The sequence below is a fragment of the Bos taurus genome, chromosome 8 (assembly GCF_002263795.3).
Source record: "Bos taurus isolate L1 Dominette 01449 registration number 42190680 breed Hereford chromosome 8, ARS-UCD2.0, whole genome shotgun sequence".
Taxonomy (NCBI): Eukaryota; Metazoa; Chordata; class Mammalia; order Artiodactyla; family Bovidae; genus Bos; species Bos taurus.
In genome coordinates, this window is record NC_037335.1 from 39,242,472 (window position 1) to 39,267,603 (window position 25,132).

At 38.6% G+C, this 25,132-nt stretch overlaps 1 protein-coding gene across 4 annotated transcripts; it reads right to left on the reverse strand.

Annotated features, from left to right (window-relative positions):
- Nucleotides 1-335: 335 nt before the first annotated feature.
- CD274 (CD274 molecule) lies at nucleotides 336-20,790 on the reverse strand. 4 transcript variants are annotated; one of them, XR_009495474.1, is made up of 8 exons: nucleotides 20,741-20,790; nucleotides 16,373-16,438; nucleotides 14,931-15,272; nucleotides 8,987-9,271; nucleotides 6,691-6,798; nucleotides 5,213-5,272; nucleotides 3,389-3,819; nucleotides 336-1,004 (listed from the first exon to the last, which is right to left on the reverse strand). XR_009495474.1 is itself a non-coding variant. In NM_001163412.1 (7 exons), the coding sequence occupies exons 2-7, from the start codon at nucleotides 16,422-16,424 to the stop codon at nucleotides 3,797-3,799; spliced, it is 870 nt and encodes a 289-aa protein (NP_001156884.1). In that variant the 5' UTR covers nucleotides 16,425-16,438; nucleotides 20,741-20,786; the 3' UTR covers nucleotides 3,393-3,796. The 4 variants fall into 4 exon arrangements, 3 of the variants coding, with proteins under 3 accessions (NP_001156884.1, XP_059745143.1, XP_059745144.1); NM_001163412.1 differs by lacking the exon at nucleotides 336-1,004 and having other exon boundaries at nucleotides 3,393-3,819; nucleotides 20,741-20,786; XM_059889160.1 differs by lacking the exons at nucleotides 336-1,004; nucleotides 3,389-3,819 and having other exon boundaries at nucleotides 3,826-5,272.
- Nucleotides 20,791-25,132: the final 4,342 nt, after the last annotated feature.

The window sequence follows — 25,132 nt, forward strand, 5'->3', positions numbered from 1 at the left end:
TCACTTTTCTCTCATCTCCCTTCCCTCAGATCTTCACAATAGTGATCTGAACGTCACAATTTTGACTCTCTTCTTGGTACTATCCTAAAGGAAGCTATCTAGTGAGAGAGGATGAAAATTTTCAATACCGTCTTTAAAACATCTTTTGATATTTTTCATCATATGGGTTGCAAGAGTATACTGTGTAAACATAGAAGCTATGCTTACATAGCTATGAAAAACAGAACTAAGAACATAGCTGAAGATATTCCAAGTAATTGTCTCCATCACGATGTTAAACTCAGAATGTTTTTATAAAACATGTAGGAAACAAGAAAATCGATATGCAGATGAACTGAGAAAGAAAATAAATAAGAATATTTTATTAAATTAATGCATGTGTAAACAATGACAAATGCATAATTAGATATCATCTCTGCCTATATCATTTACAATGAAACACAAGACAAAGGAATAAAGTGCCTTAGAAATCCAACACCACAAAAAGGCATTAAAATTTAGGAATGAACAGATTTCACCACTTGCTGAACCAAATTCTTGCTTGTACTTCACACAAAACAAAGGATACTGTCACTCAAACAAGGGATATTGTGCAAATGAACATGTACAAAAAGATAAGAGGAAAATTTCTGTTGGAAATTCTGTTTCTTCAGCCTTCAGTTCAGTTCAGTTCAGTTGCTCAGTCGTGTCCGACTCTTTGCGACCCCATGAATCACAGCACGCCAGGCCTCCCTGTCCATCACCAACTCCCGGAGTTCACTCAGACTCACGTCCATCGAGTCAGTGTGGCAAAGCAAAGAATATTTTCCTTGTCACTGATCCAGGTGAGTGAGGAGGGAAGAAATATTCTGGGATCTCCTTAGAGGGCATCTGAACCTTTGGAAAGCAGTATCTTAGGAGACCTGTGTAGTGGTAAGAACTGGTTGGACTCAAGGGTTCAGGTAGCTCACAGGCCTCACAAGCCTTTTCTTACACAAATGAGGATCTAGGGTCAAGGTTCTTGACTGGAATTTCCAAAAAGAACACATATTTTAAAAGTGCAACATCAAAGTCAAGTTTATACTCAAGAGAAAACAGAAAAAAAAAAAAATGTTCCAGACATGATTCTGTCATACAGACTTAGCAATAAAGTCATCCTTTAAGGCCAGGTTGACATGGTACATTTTGGAAAATCCATTGTGAGAAACACATTATCTCTTTGAGAAACATAAAATAAACCAAATCCAAACACAGTCATAGAGCAAGTACTCGACAAAGGCTGGTTGTCTAAATGTAGTAACTATTTGGTGTGTATCACCCTGGGACTGTAGCCTGCCAGGCTTCTCTGTCCATGGAATTCTCCAGGCAAGAATACTGGAATGGGTTGCCCTGCCCTCTTCCAGGTGATCTTCCCAACCTAGGGATCGAACCCACTTCTTTTATGTCTCCCATAAGGTCAAACGTGGGTTTGATCCTTGGGATGAGGAGATCCCTTGGAGAAAAGCAGGGCAACTCATTCCAGTATTCTTGCCTGGAGCATTCCATGGACAGAGAAGCCTGGCAGGCTACAGTCCATAGGGTCACACAGGGACATGACTGGTGACTTAGCATGCACACATATCTTCTGAAAGACACTAAGAGGCTATGGAAAAGATGACCTAGAACAAACAAGACAGTGCCCAGCCTCTAGGAACTTCACATTTGTTCTATCTAGTACATAAGAAATAGTATATTAAATAAGATAGCAAAGTGCACAGCAGATGCATAATGCATTACCACTTATGTGGAAAAAAGCAAAAATCAAAAATATATACATTTTATAAGTATTTCCACATATATTCACAGAATATCTTTAGAAGACAAATGAACAAAAGATAAGAGTGGTTGCTTCTGTAAAGGGAAACTAGATGAGTAGGAGGATGGAATGGAGACTTTTTAATGTCTCCTATAGGACTTCTTGAATTTCAAATCATGAAAAAGTACAAATTCAAAATTCAGTTGCATTTAAATAAAAAATAAAACTCCTATTAACAATACCAGGCCCTATATACATAAGCATCAAATTTCATGGCAAAGGCAAACACATCAGGGGTAAATACAGTGATAGAAAAGGATTTGCCAGTCCAGGTTCGATGCACGATACTGGATGCTTGGGGCTAGTGCACTGGGATGACCCAGAGGGATGGTATGGGGAGGGAGGAGGGAGGAGGGTTCAGGATGGGGAACACATGTATACCTGTGGCGGATTCATTTTGATATTTGGCAAAACTAATACAATTATGTAAAGTTTAAAAATAAAATAAAATTAGAAAAAAAAAGAAAAGGATTTCAGGAGCCATTTTCCATGGTTTTAAAGAATACTGATATCTCATAAACTGAAATCGCTTTGATTTTTAAAATATTTACGCTTTTCAACTGTCCAGGAACACACTGACTGGCTACCCAGAGAATCCCCTCCTTTGGAAGCTTTCTAAACTTTCCTCCTCACAACATTTTTCTCCTCTTATACCTAGTGCCATAAGTGCATTATAGCATATTATAGCAATACATTTTCTTATTGATGTCCTTATTATATTATGAGGTCCTAGAGGGAAGTTTCCTTATCTTGCTCACATCTGTAGACTCTGCCTGGCACAGTGATTGACATGCTAGGGCACTTCCTAAATGTTTGCTGAATGAACATGTCTTAAAGTAAAGCATAGCTGTAAATTATATTCTAAAAGGACAGAAGGTAACAAAGTGCTTTTATTAATTCTTTAATAATTAAAAAAGAACATATATATATATATATATATATATATATATAAAACTGAGTTATTTTGCTTAAGAGCAGAGATTGGCACGACGCTGTAAATCAACCAGACCTCAATTTAAATAAATAAATAAATAAAAGGATGAAGGGTGACACCTTTGGAAATCTGAAGTCTGCTATATATTGCCTTGGTCATGTTTCTGTACCTCTGCTCCCTCAGCTGTGAAACAGGTAGAATAATAGTGCTTACCACAACACAGGGATGAAATGAGATTATGTGCACACATAGTTGTAAAGCTGCTATTTAAATATAAGAGATATTTTGGTAACATATCTTATTTTGAGGTCTGAGAATAAGATTATCTGAGTCAATTGAAGTATCAGTGGGTTAAATAAGGCATTAAAAATATCTTATACAAACTAATGGTTTGTTCTCTATGATTCGTAAGTACTGACAGTTATAGAGGATATCAAATACTTTAAAAATACTACATTTCACTCGACACATACAAGTCATCGAGCAGTAAATTTGGTCTGGTGACATTAAAGTGTTACTTTCTACTACAGCATATCTTTAGAAGAAATTACTCACAACCACACTTATATGACAAGACCCCACAGACTAAAAATAAATAAAAATAAATCATACTCACACACCTGGCAACACTAGGATGTTCAATCAACCAGAAGACAAATCAAGACACTGAATAAAGGCAAAGGGCACTTCTGTAGGAACTGACCATTAAATCAGGGAATCTCAACCTGTTTTCTAAGATGAGTGATGGATAATGTGCATGGAAGTTCATCATTTAGAAGTGTCCTTTCTCCTTTTCACATGTATTGATGAGTCTTCCACCATTCGGAAGTACCAATGTTTCCTTCCAGGGTACCTTTATTCCTTCTTCCTTTGTCCTCCTCTTCTTTCTGAGCTTCTGTTTTCGGAGCTTGGGCTTTTTAAGTTCTCCATCATCTGCAGCCCCCTGGCCCACTGCATACCTCTGGTCTGATAAACCCAAACCACAGGCTGAGAATCCCTGTTTTAAGAGCAGAAGTTTCAACACTGGATTACGTCTCCTCAAACTGTGTAGCTGGAGAGTAAAAATGAGAAACATAAGATATATTTGCTAGAGGATATAATAAGCTTTCAACAAGACAAAGAAACATTATTTTTATGCCCAATTCCCTTTACATGATAGACTGTAACCATCTACTATGGTTTGCCAGGAACTGTCCTGGTTATGAAACTGAAAGACTCATGCTCTGAGAAAACCCTTAATTCTTGGCAAACTGGGATGGTCTGTCACCCCAAGAAGCTCCAAACAACACTCACTAATTAGCTTTACAACACAAATGAGTGTTATGGACTACATAATGAAATATGCCTGAGCTTGTCCAGGGTAATTAGACTAACTTTAAACCTGGGCTTATTGTGAAGTTTGGTTTCAAATTATGTAAGAAGAATCAGAAACCTTAATATAGTTTTCTTCTTAGTTCAATGATCTTGATTGGGTGAGGTCTTTCTGGACTTCTACAAACGTAGACATTTGTGGTGAAATAGATTTAAGTGAACAGGTTAAGAGTTAGGTTCCATGGTCAGATTAGCAGGCTCCAAAGGAGATCCAACCAGTCCATTCTAAAGGAGATCAGCCCTGGGTGTTCTTTGGAAGGAATGATGCTAAAGCTGAAACTCCAATACCTTGGCCACCTCATGCGAAGAGTTGACTCATTGGAAAAGACTCTGATGCTGGGAGGGATTGGGGGCAGGAGGAAAAGGGGATGACAGAGGATGAGATGGCTGGATGGCATCACCGACTCCATGGACGTGAGTTTGAGTAAACTCTGGGAATTGGTGATGGACAGGGAGGCCTGGCATGCTGTGATTCATGGGGTTGCAAAGAGTCAGACACGACTGAGCGACTGAACTGAACTGAACTGAACTGAAAGCCTGATTTTTGTCAAGACTTGTGTTCTTGAGCAATTCATATTACCTTCTTGACTCTTAGCTTTCTCCATTATAAAACAGGATAATCTAGTATTATCCTGGGATAATAAAAAAATAAATCTTCTTTGATATTGTGGAGGGAGAAGATTGAGGTATTGTACATGAAGCAGTACACACAGTGCCCGATATAAAAGTTTCATCTATCTATCTACCCATCCATTCATCTATCACCCATCCACATAAATCAACTTGGTCCCCTAATGCAGGGAGATGTTAGCATGCAAAGCAAAGGACCTAGCAGAGAGAAGTTGCCTCCTTCTCCCACCTCCCCAAAGGGCATCCCTCTACTCCCCTCTGCTATCCCTAAATCTCAGACTGTGGGAACCGTTCTTATATCAGAGTCTTGAGACAAATAAGAGCTGGTAGTTCCAACACTCAGCATTCAGTAAAATAAGGGGAGATTATAATGATAGCTTTCCCCTTGTTCTTTAACTTTTTGTTTCCTTTCTTCAACTTCCAATCCCTGCTAAAATTCTTACCATTTTGTTGCTTTGAATTCATATCTCGGGTGTCACATTTTTCTACATCCATCATTCTCACTTGAAGAAAAAAGTTATTTTTATTTTCATGTAATACAACTATACATCCCACACAGTGACTCAAGTTTAAATCCTAGGTTCCTATGAAATATTTCTAATCCCTTAGGAAATCTGGTAGACTTCCTTTTTCCAGGGGTCCCAACAGTTTAGAACACATATCTTGTTCCTAAATTTTCTTCAGGGTTATATACTTTTATTTTTTATTCTTCCCCCACAGATGTACCATATCCTGAGACACTTTATTATACTTTAGTTTTCTAGCCTTTTCTAATGTCAGTTAATGATTTTTCACATGGAAATGCAAGTTGTGGTCACAGCCACTTCCTTGGACAAATCAACACCACCTCAGGATCTTCCTATCACTGAAACTTGATCCATATAGTCTGGCTGTTTCAGTTCTCTGTTTGTTAAAAGAAGCTGACCTCCACTCCCTCAATTACACCCCTTTCCCAGATCCACCCACCTCTTAAGGGGTTGTAGGGAATTTCTCAACAACTATTGGAATTCCCTTCCATTTTCCACTTCCCTATTTGCCATTAAATAACTCTATACACAGATCATCATCGGATCCTTTGGTATACTTCTCAAAGTATTGGGGAAATGTTTACTCTGAATCATCTTAAAATGAAAGGAAATTATTTGAATAGACACATTTTCCTGAATTTTAATTGTCCCCTTGGGTAAATAGAGAAATATACACATTAAAATTATTTTGAAAACTATATAATACCTTCAGCAAACTGCTCTGTGGTAAAAGTATCACTGTTCTACATAAGGAACTATTTTTATTATTTAAAGCTCCCAGAACCCAGTTCAATATAACAGTGTAACTAACTCAAGACAAATTCAACTGAAACCAACAGGCATGTTAACTTTTTCTTTCCTGTAAGTCTGTGATTATTTGCATGATAGAAAGAAACTGTTTAACACTTGGTCTTCTTCAACCTCCATGCACACCCTTTTTCTCATGATCTTCACCCTGCAATCCTGCACAGTTTCACTATAACTGCTGTGGAACAGTGGAGTATCTTTGTGCTACCTTGCAGAGGCAGGCCAGGTTTACCTGCAGCCATGATCCAACTCTCACCCCCTTAGAAATGTTACTACAAGTGTTTACTGCCACCCTCCAATTCAAATGATGCTACAGAATGGTAGCTAAAAATATACTTTGCATGACTGAAAGTTGGCCCTGTAAGGGAAAGCTAATAGAAAGGCATTTTATAAATCACTGTTTCCTGTTAGGGGCACCCCTAGCATTTGAATAGGGTAGAATAGTTTTCCGATACATGGGACTGTCCTGCATATTACAGGAGATGTAGCATCCCTGGCTCTGCCCAGCAAGTGCCACTGTGACAACAGTAGCACTCTCATACATTTTTCCACAACCCCACCAGAGACTGTCACAATAAAGGAAATACCATCTCTTTTCAGACAGAAGATGACTGCCAGGGTTACACTCAGGCATAAGAAGAGAGCTCCCAGAGTCACCAAGTGATTCCTCTTTTTTGCTGGATCTAGATATGGTTCTGAAAAACAAAATAAAGTGAAACTGACTAAAGATAAAATTTTCTTTGGGAGGGACCAAGAGAATAATCATCTTTGAAGTTTAATTTAGGTTAGCATTTTCTTAAGTACCAAAAGTTCCTTTCCAATGAGTGGCTGGAATGGTGAAATACCTGATACGGAAATGGGGGCAACATGGAAAACTGGAAGCAGCCCAGGTGTTGGACAGGTGGACCTGGGGTTAAGTTCTGCAGCTACTCATTAGCTTTGAGTTCTCTGGCAAATCATTTAACCAGTCTACAAAATGGAAATGATACTGGAATTTTTGTCAGGCTAAATGTTAATAAAATGCTTTTCACAGGGAGTGGCAGCTCAGTATTATATGATAGCCTTGATTATTTCTCTTCTTGCATTCCTTAATATAAAAGCTAGCAGCCTACTGCACATGGCAAAGATGCAGTATGATGGCTAATTGGCACTCCCAAAAGAGCTCCTTCTTCCCCACATCTGTGGCCATGATTGTAGATCACAGTTTGCTTTTTTTCTCTCTCCATCATTTGAACACCTTGGGACATCTAATCATTGGCACTTTTCACCATTCTATCTCCAGCCCCCTGCAGGAGGAAAAGCGGTCTTACGGCACATGATGCTCAGAGACTAACTCCCACCTCCCACCATTAGCCATGATTCGTGATTACTTAGTTCAAGTTTTAAAGCCACAATCATAGTCAGTCTTTCTCTAGTAGCTGGCAGTTTACAAAGTCTGTCAATAACTCTATGAGTTAGGTGTGCAAAGTATTAAAGAAAAAAACGCGAGGTGACAGATGAGAACACATATTTCAAACAGTTAGGTGAGTTAACCCGAGGTCTTCCCACAAGTAAGTTGTTATAAAACAGCTTTTAAATGGCAGGGAAATACTAATGCAACTCCTCCCAAAGTGACTCTTTAATTTTTCTAAACTGCTTTTGTTCTTTTTGTTCTTCGGGCTACCCTGGATTGTCTTTTCCTATTGTTTGCCTTTTCTATTCAATTTTTGGTTTGTTTTCTCTGAGGTATCAGAGCTTTACTGTCAACATCTAGTGGGGGGTGAGGAGAGTGTGGTGAGAAGTGCCTCTGAGAAGACCTCTGGGTTTATATTAGCATCACGCTCTCAAGGCTCACCTTCTCTAAAGGTCTGAGCCTCTCACCAGATTATATCCTGCCTTATCCACTTCTGTAGGAAAGTGAGATAAAAATATAGCTGATTCTGTGCAAACAAGAGTCTCAAATCATTTTCACGCATTGTAGCCCATGTATTTCCAGGATACTGTTGCCCAATAGGTTATAACTATGTAAGAAAAGTGAAAAGCACAGGAGAAATCAAGTCACTTGCCCAGGGGAACACTGATTTATGCACTAAGAAGACTTCCTTGGAGGAGACAGAACGGGCAGGAAGGCACTCTCCCATCTGGAATAAGATAGAAAAGTGCATCCTATGTGTTTCCTGCCACAGAAACTCTGGAAAGAAGGAAACAGCTGTGACGTACTCAGATCTGCATTCCTGAAACATGGCCTGAGTTGAGTCTTCCTCTCAGGTGCTCCCCCAGATCCCCCCAGCCACAAGAACATTTCTAACATGAAACGAGATTGCCTGTTTTATTATCCATTTCCTGCAGAGTGTTAACTGTTTTTTACTTTTCTATGAGCCTCCAATGCCTGGAACGTACAGCATATTGAATAAATACTTGCTTAATGTTTCAGTTCAGTTCAATTCAGTTGATCAGTCGTGTCCAACTCTTTGCAACCCCATGAATCGCAGCACGCCAGGCCTCCCTGTCCATCACCAACTCCCGGAGTTTACTCAAACTCATGTCCATCAAGTTGGTGATGCCATCCAGCCATCTCATCCTCTGTCATCCCATTCTTCTCCTGCCCCCAATCCTTCCCAGCATCAGAGTCTTTTCCAATGAGTCAACTCTTCACATGAGGTGGCCAAAGTATTGGAGTTTCAGCTTTAGCATCAGTCCTTAATGTTTACTAAGTAGAAATATGACTTGGATGAATGGAGGTGAGGAAGCAGAATGCATTTTGTAAATGTAGTTCATTCATATAAATATAATTTATTCATTCATTCATTCAACAAACAATGAAAGTTTATGATGAGCAGGCATCAGGCTATGTACCAAGAGACAATACTAGGCACATTTTAATTGAGATGTTCAAAATATTACCTGGGATGACCAACTCAGCTGTGTTGTTTTCCTCATGACCTAATCTCCGAAAAGTGCAGTAGAAAATTTTGTCAGCTGTTGTGTTGATTCTCAGTGTGCTGGTCACATTGAAAAGCTTTTCCTCCCTCTTTGAACTGGTGATGCTGGTTTTGCCACTCAGGACTTGGTGATCGCTACTTGTCCAGATGACATCAGCTTCAGGGTAACCCTCAGCCTGACACGTTAGTTCATGTTCAGAGGTGACTGGATCCACAGAAATTGTATGGTAGATTTTGCGGTATGGAGCTAGGTCATGAACAAAAAGAAGGCATGGTTTTCATTTAACCAGAACTAGACATGTGGCTTTTTGGTCTTGTCAACCTTAGATAGAATACCAATCCAGGCTGTTCTCAGAGAAATAATCTTAAAGCTCAGATGTCTCAGCAGTGGGGAATGTCTGGTAGTTCTGCCTCAACTCTTCCACTCATACTTGGGCCAAGTTTGGGCTTAAAGGAATACCTATCTTGCTAGAAAAAGTATATTGCTATTTTTATTGAGGTCAAAGTAAATGTACAGATTGTTTGAAAAGAGAACTTTCAACTTTAAACCAGTAGTCTTTTTATCCAAATATAAAACATGTCTGTTTATTTATTCAAGTCTTTATACGTTTCTCAGTAAAGTTTTATAGTTTTTATAAAGGACCAAATTCTTAAATTTATTCCTGGACATTTTCCCCTTGTTGTTGTAAAGCTGTCTTCATAAATACAAACCTCTCCAGCTGTTCAGCATTGTTTTCTTACATTTTATTTAATAAACAGAAAATTTCATTTTGATATGCCATTTACTTTTTCAACATTATGTGAATGATCAGAAATTAGGAATGCAAATAGTATTATGTCATTGTAAAAGTTGATACATGTTCCTGAATGGTACTTTTTAAAGTTTAAGTGCATTTATAGGATTTTAAAATAGTTTTAGATTTACAGAAAAGTTCCAAAGATAGTATAGGGTACCCGTGTACCTCTCCTCCAGTTTCCCCTACTGTTACCATTACCATGGTACTTTCATCCTAACTAAGGAGCCAACACTAGAACACTACTGTTAACTAAATCTTATACTTGGTTCCATTTCACTAGATTTTCCCTACTGCCCTTTTGCTGTTCTTGGATTTCATCTAGAATACTGTATTATGATACTTATTTTTTTAACCTTTTAGCTGGTTATTTTAATAAATCATTTAACTTCAATTAAATTTTAGATCATTAATTTGGGATGCTTTTAGGATTAAGATATCCAATGTACTGAATATTTTAGTAGATTAGTGCACTTATATTGCTTAAGAGCTTTATTTCATTTTTATTCATTACAACTATGTTAACATGTTATTATTCTGTTGGCATAATTTTTACTCCTAATAGTTTAGTGTTACCACTAATGGTATAAGAAGAAAATATTAGAACTTATACACTCATATGTATTTTTATCATAACAATTAAGAAATAATCTAAGCTTAACAAATTTTACTGACTGACACTGCCCCTCACTTCATGTGCCTCATGAGAGTCTTAAAGGAATAGAGGAATTTTATAACACCAAAGGGAAGACAGTGACTTGTTTGAGATTATTATAGATATTCAGGTTCTCTTATCTAATTTTAACGGAACTAACCTGCTTACAAAATGAACAACTAATAAAAAGGTTTCCCACAAAGAAGATGAGCATTGAAGATATTACCAATAATTTAAGCAAAAACCAAAAGGAAATGTCAGGAGTGACACTTTTTACCACAACTTTATGAAGTAAAACAAGTACCTAACTCTACAGGACAAGGCATTGGTTAAAAAAAAACTTCAAGATTGTCAAGACCATCCAGTTTGGGTATCAATGAATTTCACCTGAGATATACTCTGCTTTGAAATATTAGCTGATGATAGTGAAGCATCATAATTAGTAAGACATTGAAAATACTGTTTATTAAATTCTCATGTCATCTTTTTAAAATTTGTATTTTTTATATTTATAGATTGTCCAATGTATTTTCATATGAACCATATGAAATTGGTGGTGTTCAATTTCTTTTGCCTTTAAAACTGTCAATTTCTTATGACATAAGCTATATACTAGCACAAATATATTCTTTATAAACACACATGCACATAAATATATTTAACATGCTTTCCTGATGGGATAGATAATCAAAAACATTTGCAGATGACTGGTTTACTAGATCTGGAGTACACATGTGCTAATCCAGACCATGAAAAGTTAACAGTAGTTTTAAGTCAATATATTAATATAGCTCAATACACAATTTGGAGGTAGAAACACAGAAAATAAAACCTGGCTGTTAAGGGCAGACCTCAGAGCCAAATTGCTTGAGTTTAGAACCTGGCTTCATCACTTAATAGTTGAATGAAGTTGGCAAATTACTTAAATTTCTTTGGATCTCAGTTTCCTCATCAATGAAATGAGGAGAGTAACACCACATGTCACTGACTCTAAGATGTTACCTACTGAAGATACACTCAGATTTCAGAGCTAGTAAATGTGAAAAATATGCATTTTTAACATGATAAGCTCTGACTCCATGCAGTCACTTAAGGATTAAATGCGGTAATACAGGCAAAGTGCTTAGGGTGGGGCCTGGCCCTTAAGTACTACAGAATTACTGCTAGAGTTGCTCTTCCTCTTCTTACTGCTACCAAAGTGCACTCACGTGGTATTCTTTAGAAAGTACTGACAGCTCCTGACGAACAGCCTTGGAAATAAATTTTCATATATCCAAACTTGTTCAAGTTTCAAAAATTTTAGATTTATCCTATTTGAGGAAATACATCATTCATTCATTCAAAAAGTTTTTTTTTTATGTGTTCCTGTCTTACTACTACTCGTATATGCCAAGTCCTAGGAAAACAGCAATAAATATAACAGACCAAAGTCTCTGTCTTTGTGGACTGTATGTTCTAGAAGAAGAAGAGAGATAATAACAAAATACATAGGTACATTTATATGATATGGGGTCAAATGCTACAGAAAAAACTTAAACAAGACTGGTTGGTGAATTTGGGGGAGAGATGGGGGTGGTAAAGCAGTTAATCCTTGGTCCATACAAACAAATTAGCTTTATCAGGATAACTACACATACTTTGTTCTTTAAGTTGCCTAATCCTATTTAAGCTTCCCTGGTGGCTCACAGGTTAAAGCATCTGCCTGCAACCCAGGAGACCTGGGTTCAATCCCTGAGTCGGGAAGATCCCCTGGAGAAGGAAATGGCAACCCACTCCAGTATTCTTGCCTGGAGAATCCCATGGATGGAGGAGCCTGGTGGACTACAGTCCATGGGGTTGCAAAGAGTAGAACATGACTGAGCGACTTCACTTTTTAATCCTATTTAAGTTCTTGAAAGTATAAATGGGCACTTCATTTTCCTGGCTATAGGGTTCAGTGTTTAAGGAAAAAATAACATTTTCAACTGAAAAGTCAAATGTCTGAGAATCTGGTATTTAAACAAAAATGAAAGGTGCAATAACACCAAAGTGATAATAATAATTGAGTTAATCTAAAACTAAACTCAAATTTTAGTTTTGAAATGTTTCACCTTTAAAATCCCATGGTGACTGAACTCCCTGTGGGGAAGCTGTGAGACTACATGTTTACAGTGATGGGAAGAGAAGCTCAACAGCTTTACTCGTGAAATTATTTGCATATGGAGATGACTCAGGAGTTATACTTCCCTGAGTTGTAAAGCTCATGTAAGCCAGCATGGCTTCAGTGCAATGAAAGCTTGGTGTCTGGCTTGCTTTCAGTGCAGCACAATGTAACCTCCAAGACCACTGTGTGCAAATGACAATGAGATGTTCTGGGACTAGGATGCCAATTTAGTAATTTACAGTATGAAATGGAATGGTCAAACAAATCACATCCTCAAGTCTGGCTGGTCATCTGTTTTGCTCCATCAAGGACCCCACCTTGGAAAAACCATCAGTGCTGAAAGGTTTTCTACTGTGTTACACTACAGCAAAGAAAATCACAATCCACAAGGGACATTACAGAGCCCAGAAAAACTGGAAGAACAACTTTACAACAGGGACAGCTTTCCCACTCTCTGCATACTCCCTACAGGCTGATGAGAGACTCTTCTTATGGAAGCAGAAGATTATACCCTGTACTTCCTTCTAATTCATTTATGCCAGGCTGATGCTCTTCCTACCCACCCAAGATCTAACAATGCTGGCTGTTCATGGAGCTAAGTCTTGACCATTTCTTTAATACCTTGAAATATAGTATGCCTGATAACTGCTGATAGACTGAAGAAAAGTTAAAAATCTCAACCTGGGATCCCATCAGCTTGTTTTTATAAATATCGCTCTGGAGAAACATATGGTAAGATACAATTAAATTAAATCTATTTCATAAGACAAGTGAGATTTTAACAACAGTAGCATTAACTGAGCCAAATTCAGAGGCCCAGTGATACACCATGAAATAAGACACATTCCTATATAAATTTTATTTTGAGTGTATAATGATTAGTTACTTTTATGATAAATGTAAACTTTTCTTATTCATATTACAGATCTTCAGATTGATGCTTAGGTCAGGAATAGAAACACCAAGGAACACTATTTAACTCTAGTCACATATTAAAAGGTCACCATGTGAAAAAAAGAAGCAAGCAGATACCCTCAAAACTGTGACTATAGATGGCAGATTCCAACTCAATATCTGAAAGAAATTACAAAAGGCTATGGAAAAGAGGTCCAAATGACAAAAGTATCATCGCAGTAAGTATGTGAATAGAAGATCCTTTGTGGAGATTTCTTTGGGTGTTTGGACTAGCTGCTCTCATCTGGGATTCTTTCAGCTCTCAATTTTGTGGATCTTAAGAGTGAAAGCAGGGGTGGTCAGCTAAGGTGTTTTCCTTTATTTAGCTAGCTGCTGCTGCTAAGTCACTTCAGTCATGTCCGACTCTGTGCGACCCCATAGATGGCAGCCCACCAGGCTCCGCCGTCCCTGGGATTCTCCAGGCAAGAACACTGAAGTGGGTTGCCATTTCCTTCTCCAATGCATGAAAGTGAAAAATGAAAGTGAAGTCTCTCAGTCATGTCTGACCCTTAGTGACCCCATGGACTGCAGCCTACCAGGCTCCTCCGTCCATAGGATTTTCCAGGCAAGAGTACTGGAGTGGGTTGCCATTTAACTTCTCTGTATTTAGCTAGAAGCAACCCCAAATTTTGAACCCAGGTGACCATATATCATATTTATAGGTCAGTACCTAGGAATTGGACATTCACAGTTCCTCTTCAAGGCTCCAACATAATATTGGCACAGATGTTTAAGATGAAAGTGTGCTCAGTGAGCACAGTTCACACACTCTTCATTTATTCAATACTTGATATGATTATTTTTTGCCTTCATAGATTGACTTCAAGTCTTTTTGAATGTGAATTTTACAATGGGATTTGTTTTTAATATATGTATTTACATTTGACATAGAGAGTTTCCAAGGAAGGAAAATGCTGGCAGACCTCATAAAACTGAGAAACAGGTACTAAATTTAAAAATTCTTGGAGGAACATACAAATAATGATATTACCTTTGCATGCCATGAAAGTGGCAAAGGGAGGAGAGACATTTTTGTAGTTCATTGTATCCTCTTCCATAGTATGTGAATTATTTGCAAGTATGTGTATACATATTACTTTTTTAATAATAAAAAAGTGAAGCTTGGGAATTTTTAGGAAAACTGAATGTACTGTGAAACATGACTGTCATGTTTGGCTCTAGATCTCTGGGGACTATCAAACAGGATGTACTCAAGCAAGGCTCATTGGATGAGTATGCAAATGAATGAATAACAGACTGCTGCTGTGGAAAGTGAAGCTGGACTTCCAAGAACAAAAAGTTCAACACTGAGATATGGTTTTAACAAAGGTTGTGCCTTATTATCTATAATAAATCTTACCGTTGACTTTCAAAGTAATCCGCTTGTAGTCGGCACCGCCATAGCTGATCAAGCAACAGTAAACCCCCGCATCCTGCAATTTCACATCTGTTATCTGAAGTGCAGCCTTTCCCAAGAAGAGCTGGTCCTTCAACAGTTGGGCCCTCCCATGGTAGCTACTGTGCTGAACGTTTGGGTCTTCCTTCCCATTCACAAACTGAATAATTTTCTTATCCTCCATTTCCCAGTAAACAACTAACACAAGCAGGTTTAATTGTTTGTCTACTGGAAATCTGCATTCCAACGTCACATTGCTGCCATATTCTACCACATACAGGTCCTTGGAAACTGTGATAGTAAATGCTGAAAAGAAAGATGACCAATCTTTAGAAGATGGAAAATTCCTCAAAAAATTTATAGAATGAGTCCAGGATTTACAGAAGCTTTATCTGGTCGCTTACATGATAATTACACTTACGGACTTACTTCCCTGAAATATTTATTTTATCCAGTGAGCCTGAGACATATCTCACCCCCAAGTTAGAATAATAAAATTAGCTAAACAAGTTGTCCCAAAATTCATAAACATACACTACTGTAGAACTAGTACATGGTAAAGGGGTACTTATAACCAGGAAGACTTTGTTTCATGTGGACATCCCCAGAGTGTCCTTTGACTGGACACTTATTTGCCTTTTACATAGTCTAAATCATACATTCCAATGGATCTCTCTACTTATTGCCCCAAACTCTTAATCAGTTGTCTGGCCAGATGAGTATAGAGATTTAGGGAGCATCTCAGGTTGATGCAGGTACTGTGTTACCCTGACATTCCATGTACGCTACAATTCTTCCTTAGGATATACTTATTGGATAAAACAGGTCATAGAGCAAGGTGGACAGAATGATCCTGTCCTTATTTAAAACAAATATGTAAAAGTATACACATAGGCCATTTCCCCAGATATTTTCAGTAATTATTCTTGGGAAATAGATAATGGATAATGAGTAATAGATGGGCTTCCCAGGTGGCACTAGTAGTAAAGAACCTGCCTGCAAATGCAGGAGATGTAAGAGACGCAAGTTCAATTCCTGGGTTGGGAAAATCCCCTGGAGGAGGATCTGGAAATCCACTCCATTATTCTTGCCTGGAGAATCCCCATGGACAGAGGAACTTGGCCGGCTATAGTCCGTAGTGTTGCAAAGAATCAGACATGACTGAAGCGACTTAGCATGCACACAACAAGTAATGGATATGGGTTAATTTTGTTTCTTTCAGTGTGTCCATACTCCTTATATCTTTGTCCAGTGAAATAGGTTTATGAAATATGTTTATCAATTATAATGAAGGAAGAATAGAAAGTCCTCTATATAAAAATTATATCCGTTTTATTATTTCACTTTTGATCTTATAGTTAAAATATTTAAAATATAGAACCTAATGAAAGGATTTTGTGTCTTACCTTTCAGCAAACAACAGTAAGCCATGAATGTTAAGACACTATATATCCTCATCTTTCTGGAATGACCTAATTATGGAAAACAGAAAAAAGGAAACTCCTTTACTCAATAATTGAATACCCAGACAGTATGGGACTTGGCAGTTCTAATTCAAACTGTCTACTGATAACCAGACAGTAACTGATTTGTAAGTGTTACAACGCAGCAGGGAATTTAGAAGTTCAATACCTTCACATAATATCCCATAGTCATATGAATCTAAGTGAAAAAAAAAAAAGATACTATGATGAGACTTTAAAAATTTAATTGCAAGTCCTGGAAAAAACTTGTACACACAAAAGAAACCAAGATGAAAATATTGCACCAAAATCCTCTCAAATATCTTATGGGTTTTTTTTTCTACAGTGTAACATCTCTAGAAATCCAAGCCCGCCCTATACAAAATTTCAAAGCAAGCAGAATCTGACTTCCATGTTTCCCACCCTTCAGTGCCTTTTCCCCTCAGCAGCTGAATACCTTCATCCTACTCTTTAACTATTCAACTCTTTCAGATTATCATCCAAACCATGCCAGTTCTCGTCCAGGTGCCATCTTTCCAAAATCTCCTCTTTTGTCCTTTGCTTATTCCAAATTATAAATTATATTATATTCCCTCAATAAACTGATTCCACTAGTAGCAGGGGGAGTGAGAAGGAGAAACAGTTGGCTTCAACCACTTCATACTAAGATGTGACTCACTCACAGCCTCCTTTCAGTGGTATCTGCCTCGATTCTACTCTTCATCGTGTCATCCTGCTTGAAATTCTACCAATTCTTTAATTTAGCAAACATTAACTGAATACCTTTCCTGTGCTAGGCACTATTTTTGGCATTAGAGATATAGCAGTGAACAGGAAAGAAAAATCACTCTCCTCTAGGAGCATATATTCAGTAAAGGAGTAAATAGAGAAGATTTGGGCTATAGTTCAGCAAATCTGTTTACTTATTAACATTTTCTCATGCTATACATATATTTACACACTTTGAAGAGAAAGCCAGTTTTCCCCCTTAAGAGTCTCTGCGACCTTTGTATACACACAAAAACTCACAATTGATCAATTAATCAATGCTACACATATGTAAGGCAAAAGATTTATGCCATATGTATATAAATAGCTCTAAAAATCAGTAAGAAAACTACATACAACCCAACAGGAAAATGAGCCAAAGGTTCTACTATACAGTTCAGAGAATAAGAAATACAAATGACATCTAAACAAAGGGAAGGATTCTCTATCTTACCAATGAAGAAAAGATAATAGTTTAAGACACGAGACATAATTTTTCACTTATTTGCTTGATTAAGAGTATAAGTATTCCTAATATTTAGTGTTTATGAGGATATGAACAAATGGGTTTCCTTACCAACCACTGATAGGAATGTGAAGTTATATAACCTTTTTTTTTGGAGGGCAATTTGGTAATCTCCATTAAAATTTTAAATGTATATGCCATTTAGCTTTCACTTCCTCTCTAAGAAATATACCTTACAAAAACAAAAACACAAGCATATGACAACAGACATCAAAAGATTTTAGAGGCACTATCTGCTACTATCTAGTAGTAAAGTAGTAAAGGCCAGGGATGCTGCTAAACATCCTCGAGTGCCCATGACAACCCCTGCAGCAAAGATACATCTGGTCCCAAATGTCAACAATGACACGGTTGAGAAACCTTGCAACCACTGTGAGTATTTCAGTATATATTTTCCTTCTAGATTTTCTCCTATGAAGCTTTTAAAAACAATTAGACACATAACACCCACTTTTTAAATTTAATATTTTGATGATTATTTTCCATTTTGCCACACATTATTTATAAGTATCTTATTTAGTGGCCCCATAATGTTTAGTTTCCCTGCTGTTAGGTATAGTATTGTGTTCAGTTTTTAAAATAACCTAAGTATTTGTGTATTCAGCAAATATTTGTTAAGTGCCTACTGTGTACCAGGTCCCAGGCTAGGCCCTGAGGATAGATTTTCCCCAAGTAGAACTGCTGATCAAGGAGAAAGAACATTTTCCTAATTCTTGACACATGTGGATAACTGGTGCCAGTTACACTGTGTCTTCACCTAGCACTTATTTTATATATATATATACACACACATATGCATATATATATTCTCATTTAACTACAAAAAACAAGCAAAGAACTATTGCATAAAACAGAGGCACATTAAATCCACTCACAGATTTCAACTAGTTTTTCCAGTGTTTATGACATGCCTTGATGGAGTTCCTATCTCTTGACAAATCTGGTTGAAAATTTTAGAGGTAATGAAAGTTTACTGGAAGGTGAGGGATTAGATCTGATATTTACCTAAGTCCTCATTATACCTCCTCTTCCAGGGCTCCATTCCTTTGGAGTACAGCTATTGTTAGTGAGGGAATAGTAGGGGGAAGGTAAGAGACCATGTAAGTAAACATGGTCTTTGACCTCTAACAGTTACCTGGTGGCTCAGAAGGTAAAGTGTTTGCATGCAATGCGGGAGACTTGAGTTTGATCCCTGGGTCTGGAAGATCCCCTGGAGTATGAAATGGCAACCCACTACAGTATTCTTGCCTGGAAAATCCCATGGATGGAGGAGCCTGGCAGGCTACATACAGTCCATTGGGTTGCAAGGAGTCGGACACGACTGAGAAACTTGTTTCTTTCTTTCTTGACCTCTAAACCCCACATCAGGCAGTTGGGCTAAGATAAGAACACTAGCATCTTCCTCAGATAAGAAACTCAGTATAACTAAATCCCCAGACAAGAACTGAGACATTCAAAGAGTAAGAAAATGTGAAGTAGGAAAGAAGTGATGGTTCATTCAGGATGGGGAAGCAGGTTTGTCCCTGGGGGAACCCAGTATACCAATATGGAACTGATACTACTTCTCTATCTCACCAAGGTAGGGCAGACAAGACAGAAAGTCAGGGAAAAGAACTCAAGTTTTCTTAAAAGCAAGGACTGCCGTGTTACCTGTCAGTTCAGGGTTTCCTTTGATTTTTATCTGATGTATATGAACTACAATTTGATTTTTAAAAATTCCTAGAGTTTGAAAATGTCTCCAAGCAAGGGGAAAATCTGCTCAATTAACAGATCAAAATCGTTGATCTATTAAACCTCTGTGCTCATATTCACTCTCTTTAGTTGTGTGCGACTCTTTGCGAGCCTATGTTGTCAAACTCTATTAAACCCGACTAAATCCTGTGCCCTAACTCCCTCCCTTTAGTCACACTGAGCTATTCTACATTTCCCAGGTGTGGCTTCAGTTCCACAGTATTTCTGTGGCTTCCTTTAAGAACACACTCTAACTATTGTCCTGTAACCTCTGTCTACTCTATTCTACTGGGGGGAAAAAAAAGTTGATTATTAATTTTTTTAAAGAGTATCACAGTTCTAATAAACTGCTGGGCAACTGTCAATATGAACTGGCACAACCTTTCTGGAAGGCAATTTTCAATCTGTATCAAAGGCTCTTAAATCATTCAGACTTTGATTAGTAGTTATACTTGTAAGAGTTCATTTGAAGGAAATAATCACCAAAGTTTCAGCTTTTATAAGCAATGAAGCTGGGTGAATGGCTAAAATAGTGAACCTCTAAATAATCTTGATGTCCAGCATGAGGGGATTAATTTTGTTTGGTTATCCAGCACCATGGAATGTAGCCATTAAAAAAAAAAATCACATATTTAGAAAGCAATTTTAGAAAGCGTAGAAACTCATGCACATTAAGCCCAAAAACACAAGGTGTAATAATGATATGACATCCCTGTGAGACAAATCCAAACTCAACTTTGATATAGGCTAGGCTCAAAGTGTTAAAAAAATGCTTTAACATTTTCCCCCTCAGGCTCCTCATTCCCTCCTTCAGGACTCCTTTAGTCCTCAGAGCAGACAGAGCAAAGAACTCCGGTTTGGTATCCTGGCTCTTACAGCAGGAAGGGGCCTCAGGAGATGCTGCGGCTGTGAGCACTTACCCAGCTCAGACTGCTAGTGAGCGGCTGAAAGTGTACTGGGACTCAGGTGTCCTGACCTCCAGTCCAGAAATTTCCCTCTAGACCCGTTTACCCACCTTAGGACCACAGTCATGAACGCGCAGAAACATGTATGTACTTACAAGACAAGCAAAACTAAATTCCGCCTAACGAAAAGCTGAATTTGTTACTTGTTCTTACTAATTTTGGCAAGTAATCGGCTTCACATCACCGAAACCATCACATGCTCTCCCTTTCCCTTCTCCTCTCTCCATCCCAAAGAAAGGGTCTCTGTGGCAGTCCCGTTTTAAAGTGCCAAGCGAGTGAGGCAGCCAAAGACACTGGCCAGTGAGCGAGAACGCTCCCTACCTGCCGGCGGGAGAGTCGCGGCTGGCGTTGAGACTTCGGCGCTGTGCCCCGGACTGCCAGGGCCACCCGCAGCTATGAGCTCGCGTGGGTGTTTCTCCGCCCACTTTCTGACCCGCCCCGTAAGCGCTCAGGGGACTGGATTTTCCTTACCCTGACCCAAGCATGTGAGTTGGGAAATAAACGCATTATCCATTCTTGGAATAAAAAGATAGATAAACCAAAAGTGAAACTTAAATCTGGCTTCCCGTAAATCAGCTTTTTAAAAGAAAAGTTTCAAAAATGAAAACAAATCATTATCTGACGTTTTAAACAGTATTTAGAAACAAAGCAACCTCGGAAATCATCACAGATGTCCGACCTTGGTTTTGCCTTAAGAATCCACACTAAATTCTGCGATGAGGTTTCCCTTTTCTGATAAAAGCTCTTTTACAAGATGTCGGATCATCCTGACATAACTCGATCTACAACATATAGAAAGTAAAACGATATTTCCCTAATTACTCATTATACCTCCTCTTCCAGGCCCAGATGACGTTGATTTTTTTAGAAAGTAAGTGTATGTGTATGATAGGAAATGTATTTTTAAAACGTGGATTTTGTTACTTCCTTAAAGTTCCTCGACATTGTGAAACCATTAACTGCCTTGTCATTAAAATAACTTCCCATCAGGACTGACACCTTTTAAGAATGCTCTGGGGATCCTGCTATTTTGCCTCTTTGAGATCCTGGTTAGGGTAGCACATTCTAGGTATGGGTTGAGAAAATCCTCTGGTAACTCCGGATCCCTGGCTGAGGGCAAGCGGAAACCACGTGACTCACACTGAGGAGGCCAGGATGGTTTTAAGCACCACCGAACTTCTAGGTGCATCTCTCTTGCTCTTTCCTTCTGGCGCTCTAGGGCGGTCTCACTGTCCGTCCCTCCCTCCCGTCTTTCTTTTTATAATAATTTTACATTGATAAATTGGACTCTTCATTGCTTGCTTTTCCTGTTTATTCATCTCATTGGGCAATTCAAAATAGGGATAATGAATGAATATTGAGATGTTCATTGTCATGGTTAGGCACCTGCTTCCCAAGTAAGGCCTTTCACATTCTTAGAATATCACATATTGTTTTATTATTATTATTTTTTAACTTGGAAAAATATACAAGATGATGCTACCTTTAAAATCTGGTGAGGGGTATGAAATTCTCTTTAGCCTTAATAAAACTAATAGACTTGGAGATTTAGCTCAAATCTCTTTGAGACCACATGGTGGAATAGAATCATGTTTTTTCAACTTAATCCCCTGTGATATTTTCTATTTAACCAGTTTCATTTTTCTAAAAATGACAGTCAAGACCCAGGATTTTCAAGACCTGCTATTGGGGTCATGATTGTCACACAGGAAAAAGCTGGCTCTAGAGCCACCTACCACTAACTCACTGAGTCTTCTGGAGCAAATAATTTACTGAGTAGGCAGATAAGTAATATCCTCTTAGACAGCCTCTATGATGCATGCATAATTTTTTAAAACTGAGGACCAGGGGGATTGTTTATTTGTTTTACCAAAGAAGTGTTCAGGGTCTACATAATGATCAGCAGGGAAGGCAGGAGGTGAGTGGAATTTGCCTTTCTCTGAAGCTGTTGATGGTGTCACGTGAGTGTATGTTCCTCGGTTCTTTGTCTCATCACAACAAAGATTTGGAGCGACGGACATTAAAGCCCTCAGTGCGTCACAGCTCTCGGGTCTTGGACAAACCGTGCTACAGCTCTTAGGCAAATCAGTGTTACATCTCCATTTTATTTAGAAGATAGCAGGAGAGAGAGAGAGAGAGAGAGAGAGAGAGAGAGAGGGAGAGAGCGCATGCATGCACGCGGGAGAGAGTCCGTGAGAAAGCGCTTTGGCTCCTCCTTTTATATGTTTTTTCCTCCACCTGGGCCTGCCCTATGCAAATTGGGCTTAGCCAGGAGTGCTGTTTGTTCTGCCTGAAGTCTTCACTCTGGTCCTCGGACCTTCCTTTGACCTTCCTTGTCTTTTAGCCACTGCCATTTTGGACTCCTTTTCCCTATTCTACCTACCTAACAATGGGAATGGAAGGTATTTGCTCAGCTTTCTGCTCGATGACTTACATATTAGTAATCTGAGCGTTTGTGATTTTGTTCATCTCACCCACCTGTTTCCACCCTTCAACCATTCATATCCCATTACCATTTAATGGAGTTTGTATATCTTCTGGAGTTAGAAAAACAGGATGAGTTAAGAAAAAAATAGATTTTTATCACCTCAAAGAAGCATATGAAAATTTAACAATCAGGGAGGCATTACTCCCAAATACTTGTTCAGGTTTTGTGATTTGGGGCAAGTAGGTGGAGGAGTGCTGAGACAGGAGATGAGCAGTGGGAAGCCAGTGGGAAGCTGTAGAACTACTCACCTACCTGATTGTCTCTAGAATCACCATGTCCTGTTCACATCCCCCTCACTCTGTTCATCTTTAGAGGTGAAAAACTCATCATTGTCAATGTCCTGTTTCTCAGAGCATTTCTGAGAGTCACTTGCATCACAGTTGACTTGGGATAGTCATTTAAACACAGATTCCAGGTCTCTGCCACAGGCCTGTTAAATCTGGGGGTGGTCCTGATAGTCTACATTTCAACACCATCCCCACATGATCCCCACATCCCCACATTCGCACACTGAAGTTTTTAAAACTGATAGCATAATGTTTAAAGAAAAAAACTGAATGAAGAATTCTTTGCAATTACAGTATAAACCCCCTTCCTTCATTTAGTTTGGTTAACTTGGTATCAACACTACTCTTCACTCTACCTCTGCCCTTTCTACTTTCACTCTTGCCCCTGAAACAAGCAACATGATTTATGCTTGTCCTATCCTTAGAGAGGGTTATCTATCCTTAGATAGATTAAGGTTATCCATCCTTAGAAAGATTAATCTATCTTAGGTTATCTATCCTTAGATAGATTTCAGGATCTTACAAGTGGGCCTGAAGTGATGCTAGCAATTTCCTGGTGAAGGAGCAATTTTCAGTAAACTTTCTTGATTATCAATAACAGGACATAATAAAGATACTTAAAAAAAATTGACAAACTGCTTTGTTTTCACTAACAATGTAGATAATGAATTTTATTATAATATATAAAGACAACATCCAGATTTTGCCCCATGTTCTATTTTTTGATTACCTAGATTTATAAACCACAGTTGTATGCTATGCCCATTTCTCTCTCTGTCCCCATTCACCAACTCTCACCAACTATTGCTTCCACCTTTGACAGCTATTCATACTCCCATAGTGAAAGTCAAAGTGAAGTTGCTCAGTCGTGTCTGACTCTTTGCGACCCCATGGACTGTAGCCCAGCAGGCTTCCCCATCCGTGGAATTTTCCAGGCAAGAGTACTGGAGTGGGTTGCCGTTTCCTTCTTCAGGGGATCTTTCTGACCCAGGGATCGAACCCGGGTCTCCTGCATTGCAGGCAGACACTTTACCATCTGAGCCACCAGGGAAGCCCGATAGGCTGGTGCCAAACAGATCTCATGGAGCAGAACACTTTACCCTGGTTATATGATTTGTTGTTGAGTGGCTAAGTAGTGTTCAACCCTCTTGCGACCCCATGGCTGTAGCCTGCCAGGCTCCTCTGTCCATGGACTTTTCCAGGTAATTTTATGAAGCTGTTGCCATTTCCTACTCCAGGGGACTCTTCCTGATCCAGGCATTGAACCTGCATCTCTGGCATCTCCTGCATTGGGAGGCAGATTCTTTACTACTGCACATGACCTGGGAAGCCCTGGTTATATAACTGTTTAAAATACAGGGGCAATTAACATGTGTGGATGCCCTAGGGGTAGCAGCTGTCATCACCTGACACCCATACTCAAATGCTTCTCTTACTTAACAATGACTGTTTTTGTCTCCTCCCTTCCTGTCCTGAACTGGAGACGAGCTGGTCAGGTGAAGAGCTCTTGGCTCCAAGATGCAGTTCCCAGATCGTGGATACTTTAAAAGAAAGACAAGGCCTCCAACAATGTCCCTTATCCTCAAGGAATTCACAAACACAGATACAGATAATTATGACTCAGATAAGTGTGGTGGAAAGTTGGGAACACTCAATGGTAAATAATTCCAAAGAATCTTGATAAATGAACAGAAGACTGCTAAAAACAGAATCTACAATAGGGAAATACCCTTTCAGAGGATACTGGGAAATATTTTATAGATTTAATATCTTTAGAACTAAGTAGCCTAAGTGAATATTGAACAAGTGAAAAAGTCCCCTAGTGAGTCATTTCACTTGGTTTGAGGACATGATTTAGTTCAAACATCTCTGTGGAATTGCCTCTATATTATTTTATACTCATTCTTGATTTTAAACTAAGAACAATATGAGTTCTAA